At 38.0% G+C, this 9,141-nt stretch overlaps 1 protein-coding gene across 1 annotated transcript; it reads left to right on the forward strand.

Annotated features, from left to right (window-relative positions):
* The first annotated feature begins 4,570 nt into the window (after positions 1–4,570).
* Positions 4,571–6,125, forward strand: LOC145165004 (uncharacterized). The gene is made up of 4 exons (XM_079083645.1): positions 4,571–4,766; positions 4,832–5,131; positions 5,216–5,304; positions 5,766–6,125. Exons 1-4 carry the CDS (start codon positions 4,571–4,573, stop codon positions 6,123–6,125), a joined length of 945 nt encoding a protein of 314 aa, XP_078939771.1.
* Positions 6,126–9,141: the final 3,016 nt, after the last annotated feature.

Below are 9,141 nucleotides of genomic sequence, written 5' to 3' on the forward strand. Positions count from 1 at the left end.
CTATGGGCCTCTCGATGATTTAGTGATGACACCCCGAAGTGCTTGGCTAAGCCTGGACTGATTTGATTTGTTCAATTATTCGGTCGTCATAAATCGAAAATCGGGAAACAACAAATGGACAGAGAGAATGATTATAATCCATGTCTTAGTCCATATGATATCTAGAATGGAGGAATATATGATCCCTTATCTAATGGACGTGTCATTGATTTGTTCAGAGTTTGACAGCAGCTTTTAAGAGCTACGATTGCTAGTCGGGTTTTGAAGTCATACGCAATAATAGTTTTAGACTTATCCAAGTGGGAGACTGTTGGATTAGTGTATAAGTCCATAACTATAATTGGTATGTACTTGACCCGATTTGGCATGGTCCATTTGGGTTGCATGGCATCGGAACAATTTGGATAGACTTTTGTGAGAAAAGGATATTTATGATTTGTTAATATATTATAAGTTCTAATATATTAATATGAAATCATATTATTTAATTAGTATTGATCAAAATTTAATTTGGAATTAATTTTGTGGTCAAAAGGAGACTAATTAAATATATGGGGATTGATTGTGTAAATCATTCATTCTTATATATATGGGCTTATGATCCATAGTTCCTCATGTTGGGCTAAACCCATGGAGTAACCCATGGATACTCCATGGAGGTTTTAACCCATGGAGCATGAAGAATATGGAAAGACATGGGTTACATGGTGTAACCCTAATAGCCACCATATATAAGGACCCCATGGCTCAAGAAATTGGCACTAGTGTGTGTACACATGAGGGCTAGCCGATTTGAGCATAGGAACCTTTTCTCTCAAGTTATTCCAAGATGTTGGTGATGTTGTGTGAACCATTTGAGGTGTCACACTTGAGGCATTAGGCTCTTAAGCTCCATGGAATCAAGCTACATAAAAAGGTATGTCTTCTAACTTGTTTATATTACCCAAGTATAAAGATTGTATGCTAGTTAGGGTAATACCTTGGAAAGTTCAAGTTTGCATGTATAATAGAGAAAACATAGATCCAATGTATTTAAGGTTGCATGTACACCATAGGAGTGTTAGAATGCTCAAAACCCATCAATAACTTAGTCCAAGAAATGGCCCAACAAGAACCCAAACCTAATTAGGGTTTTTCAAATAAAATGGCGATTAGGGTTAAGTGTTCTTACTTAACCCATTAATGACTTAATCCATTAGGTCCATTACCCCACTAGGCCAAACATACAAAGTAAACGGGCGTAAGTCATAACTTCAATCCACTGGTCCAAACACGGGTCGCCGCAAGTCCAAACTAAAATCTCCAAGATTAGGGTTTTCTAAACCCTAATTAGGGTTTCCAACCCAATCGCACCCAATTAGTCAATTGGTTAAGTTTTTAGGTCAATTAGGGTTTCATTAGGCCGGTCACCACCCACTGCCACCTCAAGCGGTGGTGGTCGACGGCGGCTCACAACGGCAGCCACCACCTTGTGGTGGTAGTGGTTATGATTCTAGACTAAAGCAAATCAAAAGCATCCCAAATAACAGTCCAATCACACATAAGTGCACACAGCCACCCAAGGTGGCTGCTGGTGGGTGTCGAATGGCGGCATGAGGTGGCAGCCAGGGGCGGAGCTTGAACAATTTTTTTTTGGGGGGGGGGGGGGGGGGGGATTTGCCGAAAGTATTATAAACTAAGCTAGTCTTACTTCTTCCCTTAAGTTAACCGGATATTCCCACATTTGTTTTCTTTTAGCGGGATCTCTTTCTAGTTGCTTAAGATCCGCCTGGACCACCTCATTAGGATTTGATTGTGTGTAATTAGTTTATTCTAAAACTCCAACAACAATCGAATATAGAAGAAAAGCAACAAAACAGTTCATTCTAAACATATCAATTCATATCAGTTCATAAAACACGCTCCTAAAATTAGTTGGTTCCTAAAATTCCTGAAAATTTCTAACAACTAAAGTCCTGAAAAATTCTAGCAACAAAACAGGCTCTGAAGTCAGAAGTCCTGAAAAATTCCAACAACTAAACAAGTGCAACAGCCCACAGGAAAGAAGTCAAGAACAGGCTGAACATTGTGAACAGCAGCCAAATTGAAACTTGAAAGCTCAAAGCTGAAAGCATACCTGAGGATGGGGAATTGGGGATTGCAGCAGATGAGCAGAATTGCAACTATGAAATCATGCAGAACAGCAGCAGGTAGCACCGTAGCAACACCACAGGTCCGCATCAGCCAGCAGGCGACGAGCAGGCAAGTGGCGACTGGCGACGAACGGCTTCGATTTGGCGGAGTCGACTAGCGATTGAGCGAAGATTGAGGATGGGGCCTGGGAGATTGGGGCGGAAGGCGGACGCTTTACTGATTGAACGATCAACGATGGTCTCTCTCTTGGATCGGCTTCTTGGCAAACAATGGATCAGCTGATCAGGAGGGGCCACAGCCCAAAACTCACCTTGCTGGGCCTATAATTCCGAAAATTAAACATATATACTATACTTCTAGCCCAAAATTCAGGGGGGCCACAACCCCTCGTGGCCCCATAAAAGGTGCGCCCTTGGTGGCAGCCACCACCTCACGGTGGTGATGACGGATTTCCTTGACTATTACGGCCACAAAATATGATTATACAACATAATATCCAAAAGAAACATACACACAATATAACATACACACGCTCAGCCACCCTTGTGGCGGCAGGTAGTGGTCGGAGGTGATAGCCACCACCTCACGGTGGTGATGATGGTTTTTCTAGTGACGTTCGACCAAGCAAACGAGACACACGCCATGCACACTAGCAGCAAAATGGCCTGAACGGAGGCATAGCAGCGCTAGCGGCAACGATGATGCAATGGTGGGAGGAAGGTGGTGGAGAGCTGAACCAGAATAGCAACGACGACAACCTCAGCGTCCGACAGCGGCTTCGTCTTCAACGGGAGCGGTGCAGCGGTGACAGCATCCCCGTTCGTTCACGACCCACGCACCAACGCTCCTTGCTCCGCCTTCGGTCTTCAGTGGGTCTCCCGGTTGGTCGCTACGTTCCCGACAATAGGATGGTCGTGGTGGTTGGCTTTGGTGGTTGACAATGGATGCTCCGGTGTTCTTTGGCGGCGACAAGGGGTGGCAGTTAGAGGGAGTGAAGGTATAAGGTGGCGGCTGGAAGAACTCATTAGGGTTAGGGTTATGGGACAAGGGTGATGGGTTATATGCCCGCTCATATGAAATCTTTGCTCATAAATACACTTTCAGCCCCTCCATGTCAATTCTTTTCAGCTTAAGTACATATTTTACCATTCAGCCCTCAGCATTCCAAAATCCCTTCAATTTAATTCCAATATATTACCAAACACCCCTGGCTTCTGAAAATCTTTACAAAATAGATCCTGAAATTACACTTTAACCCCCGAAAATCCAAATCATATCATTTGGCTCCCCGAAACCAACACCCCGCTAAATATAATGGATTTTAGGGCTACTATAAAATAATAAAAATATAAATTTACATCTTGGGGTTCAGAGTTTATTATTTAATTACTCAATTTCAAACGGAATGTTACACTAAATCAAATTTACCATTTTACCAAATTACTTTATACAATGGTTCATCATTTATGGTTTTAAATTTTATTTATTCGACAATTATTAAATGAAGTATAGTTGTATTATATGTTTAATTAATAGTTTGATTTAGACTTTTATGATGTTAACATTGATGCTCTAAAATTAATAGATGAGTAGTAAACTTGTATTAATTGTTTAGATTATAGTTAGATTTAGAATTTCTGAATTTAATGACTTTGTGACGATTATTTTTTATTCCAGTTATAATGCTAAGGTTTTTCAAAAAGATAAACAAAACAAGTTCCTCGTCTCATGATAATGAAAAACCACGTGGACACGATGAGCAAGAAACTCCTCCTTCAAAATACATAAAAGTTGATTTAAATACTCTTCCCGTGGATCCGGGAGAAAGACCTAGTATGGAACTTTACCATGTAAATCAACAGGATGAAATTAGAAGAGCCTACTTGCAAAAAGGACCTTACCAACCACATAATCATTCTTTCCAACAAAGAGAGATCGGAGGTAGACTTCGTAGATTTAATCCCTCTTGGTTTGATGCTTATAAATATTGTATGGAGTATAGTATAAAGCTAGAGGCTGCATTTTGTTTATGTTGTTATCTATTCCAATCGGAGATTAAAAACCAAGGTGGTTCTGATCATTTTGTAAAAAATGGATTTAATACTTGGATTAAAAGATTGAGTTGGATCTTCATAATGATGGAAGTCCACATAATATGGCAGTCCAAAATTGTCAAATTTTGATGAACCAAAAACAATCCATAGTTATTGCTTTTGATAAGCAAAGCGATTTGATGAAAAATGATCACCATATCAGATTAAATGCTTCTATTGATCGTTTCAAATTCTTATCGCGATAAGGATTATCTTTTAGGGGTCATGATGAAAGCGAAGACTCGATTAATAAAGTTAATTTTCTTGAGTTTCTTCAATTCTATGCCGACCGTAATGATAAAGTAGGTCGTGTTGTTTTAAAGAATGCTCCAAAAAATTTACAAATGAAAAGTAGCTCTATTCAAAAAGACATAGTACATGCGGCGACAAAGGACACTATCAAAGTTATCATGAAAGATATTGGAGATGATTTTTTTGCTATTTTAGTAGACGAGTCTCGTGACGTGTCTTGTAAAGAGAAAATGACATTGGTTTTGCGGTTCGTGAATAGTCAAGGGGCTGTTATGGAGAGATTTATTGGCATAAAACATGTTAGTGAGACTTCAGCATTATCACTTAAAAGACAATTTATTCATTTTTGTCAGAATGTGGATTAAGTCCACATATGATCCAAGGGCAAGGTTATGATGGAGCTAGTAACATGAGAGGTGCATTTAATGGATTGAAGACCTTGATTATGAAAGAAGTGGAATCTACACATTTTATTCATTGTTTTGCTCATCAGTTACAGTTAGCACTTGTGTTTGTTGCAAAGAATCACTATGATATTAATGATTTTTTTGAGTTGATTCCTCGTTTGTTAAACATGATTGGATCTTCTTATAAGCGTCGGGACATGTTAAGAGAGAAACAATCAACAAAAGTGGTGGAAGCATTAGCTGCAAGTTTCTTTTATTTTTTTTATTTATTTTATGGTAATTGACATTGTTTTCTTGCTAATTTTTTTGTATTATTTACTTTAATTTTAGGTGACATCCAAAGTGGTACAGGTTTGAATCAAGAAGTTGGTATCAAACGACCTGGTGATACTCGTTGGGGTTCGCATTATGGTTCACTCGTAAATATCAAGAGAATATATTCTTCAGTTTGTGAAGTACTTGAAGACATTATAAAATATAGTACTTGTCAAGATCATAAAGTCGAAGCACGTCGTCTTTTGAACTTGTTACGCACATTTGATTTTATATTTTGCTTTCACTTGATGGTTGATATCTTAGGGGTCACAAATGATTTGAACACCATGTTACAAAAGAAAGACCAAAATATTGTAAATTCCATGCATCAAGTGAGGTCCTCTAAGTATAGACTAAACCAAATTAGGAATGAAGGTTGGGAGGCACTTTTAAACGATGTTAATTTATTCTGCGAAAAATGTGATATTGAGATTTTGAGTATGGAATATCCATATTACGATGGATTAAGTCGTCGCAAAGATTAAAAGGTTAGAAACTAGAAGGTTTATTTATTTTCACTACTTTCCTAATTAACTATTAACAACTATTTCTGTTTAACTCGCAGATTAACTGTTTGCACCACTACAAAGTTGATGTATTTGTTGCGGTCATAAATATGCAATCTCAGGAGCTCAACAATCACTTTAATGAAGCAAACACAACATTAATTGTTTTGATGGCTTCTTTGATCCCAAGTAAGTCTTTTCAAGAATTTAATGTGGAGGCACGACTCAAAATGGCTAAATTTTATCCTAACGAGTTCCCAGAACATGACCTTGGAACACTTAGAGAAAATCTTCAAAACTATATTGTGGATGTACGTGGAGATGAAAGGTTTAATAACTTGAAGGGAATTGGAAACTTGGCAAAGATGATGGTTGAAACAAAAAGCATACCATATATCCAATGGTATATCGTCTACTAAAATTAGCATTGATTTTACCCGTTGCAACATCAACCGTGGAACGAGCATTTTCAGCGATGAAATTAATAAAGAATGATTTACGCAATAAGATGGGTGATCAGTTTATGAATGATTGTCTAGTGTCATATATTGAGAAAGATGTACTAGATGGTATTAGCAACGATGCAATTATAGATTATTTTCAAAATATGTCAATTCGGCGTGAACAGTTATAGGACATTTACTAGTTGCTTTTCAACTATGTTTGATATTTGGTGTTAAAGTTAATAATATATTTTCTTATAATAGTATCATTGACAATCCGACCCGATAAAAAATAAATTTCCATTCTTTGATTTTATCACTCTATTTAAGGTGGACACCTGTGATTTTCAATCCTAGATCCGCCATTGCCTTGAAGCTCACTCAAGGACACTGAACCAATCATTATCTCTCAACAGAATATTCATATCCCTCCCACCCCTAAGATATGTGTTCACTGCAATCGGTGAACATGTTTTAAGATCTCAGGCAACTCCCAAGAGTGTTCCTCCTATTACTCTATCTCAGATCATGGGATCCATCACAACACTCTCATCCAATGTCATAAATTTAGTGGATGCTCTGAATCTAAGGGTTGATCATATTGACAGAGAATTGGTTTCCATTAAGACTATGTTGTCTCCATCAATTGTTGCATCCAATCTCCAAGGCACACCCCCTGGCCCTGAATCATCTGTAACTTCTCATACTCTAACTCACCTGTTATTGGATTTCCTACAAATACTCAACAAATGTCTGGAAATACAACTGTTCACAATGAGAATATTCCAACTATAGGTATCATTACCTTAACTCATTTCCATTTAATGCTTCAATGGGTTGATAATGTCAATAATGGGGAGAGTTCAGCACCTTATATGGAGCCTAATGCTTAGGGGGAGCATAATTTTGAAGATGATAATGAGGCTTATGATGATGGGAACTAACTATGTATGACTTAGATTTCCTTAATGAGATTGTTGATGTGGTTCCACTGAATGTCATCTTTTCTGAAAATAGAACCTCTACTGAAGACTCCTCAAATTCTGATGATGATGCTCCTATCAGTTGTAATGACCAAAATTTCTATGTGTCATCGATGTTAGTGTTCCGTTAATTTTTATTCTTAAACTAACATTTCTATTGTTTAAATTATCTTTGAAGGACCAAAGTGTAATAAAATGAACCTCGGTTATGTATATGGGTCTAGGAGTCATTTTGTGATACTTTGATGGGCAATTATGGAAGTAATGGGGTATTTAAGTGATGCTAACCCTTATATCCGGGATTCACATCATATTTTCAGCCAACAAACCCAATTTCCAGCCTCCACCTTGTTTGGAGAGAGTCCCTAAGTGTGCTTGCCATTTGTGGAGTGTATGAGTGAATCTAGTGAAGTTGTGAAGATTGAAGCATTTTTGGAGTATTCTTGGTGGTGTTCTTGAAGATTCTTCCCTTCTAGTTGTTCTATTGGAGTCATATCAAAATTTCAAGGAGGTATAAATCATTTTCTTACCATCCACCTGTAACATCCCAAAAATTCAAATAAAATTTTCACTTTTAAATTCATTTCAATCATACGGTAATCATATAAAAACAGTCGAGAGTATATCATAATAACCTATTATCAAACAAAATCCCAAAATCACGTGATGCTGAAAATCATAGGTGGATGCGGTGCGATCAGGCCGGGCCCTTCCCTTTCGAGCTGGAAGTACCCGAAACATAAACTGAAAACCGTAAATACAAAGCTTAATGAGTTCCCCCAAGATACCTCATACCATACATACATAACATAGAAGCATATATGGGTGCTCTCAACCCCTTCAGTCTCTTTCAACCGATATTGGGTATATTTCAACCCCTTCGGTCTCTTTCAAGCGCTATTGGGTATATTTCAACCCCTTCGGTCTCTTTCAACCGGTACTGGATATATTTCAACCCCTTCGGTCTCTTTCAAACGGTATTGGGTCTATTTCACCCCTACCACTACCGCATAATATCATAACAAAAGAGTCATAGAGACATCAAACAAACACAAGCATAACAGACAACTGTCACAAAGACAACCATCATACTACAAACATAAACTAGTGTGCTGGCATTGGTGCCTTCCACCCACGGATACAGTGAAGGAAACTCACCTTAGACTGAAGGTATCAAATCACACTCGAGATCCCATGCATGGCCTCAAAACTCGATTCTAAGCTAGATCCCAAGAGTCAAATGCTCCAAATGGCCTGGAGATTTATAAAGTTTCAAACTTTATGAAGTTCAACCATCCAAGGCAACAAAACATAGAGAAAAGTGGGCAAAATCCATAGATCTATCCATTAACTCAACAAGGTGAAGACTTTATACATCCTTGAGATTCTAGAGGAAGAAAAACTCCTGGATCTTCTTTGCTTTGAACTCCCTAAGTGATCTTCCACCACCTTCTTCCTTCACAAGCACCAAAAACACACTATTTAATGCTAAAACCTCACACAAGGGATCTAGGGTTAGCAAGGGACGATTTGGAGAGATGGAGGCTAATGGGAGGGAGGCTAGGAGGGGTTAAGGATCTTTAAATATGGCTAAACCCTTAACTTTAGGGTTTTTCCCCAACAGCCACCACCACATCGTGGCAAAATCACCACGTCCTGTTTATTCATCTTTTCAAAATTTGGAGTTCCTTAATGCATTTGTTAAAATGGGTCCTAATAGAAATTTTTATGACAAAATAAAAAATTCTATATATGATTGGTCATATAATCGAGGTTACATAGATGCCTTTTATGGAAGATTCTTAACTGCGGGAATTAGAAAATTGGCCAACTTTGCTCATTTTTTTTGATAGACGAATAATTGATGCAATTCCAAATGGAGTTGGTCTTATGAGTTTCTTTGGACCAGAGGTTATTAAATCGGTAGGGGTGGGCGTATTTCTTCTTATCTGTTCTTTTATTTTTCTTATGTAGCAATTTTTTTATTAATTTACTATTTTTTCAATGTT

Source organism: Lactuca virosa, chromosome 3 (genome assembly GCF_052849685.1).
Source record: "Lactuca virosa cultivar CGN04683 chromosome 3, Lactuca_virosa_CGN04683_v6, whole genome shotgun sequence".
Lineage (NCBI taxonomy): Eukaryota > Viridiplantae > Streptophyta > Magnoliopsida > Asterales > Asteraceae > Lactuca > Lactuca virosa.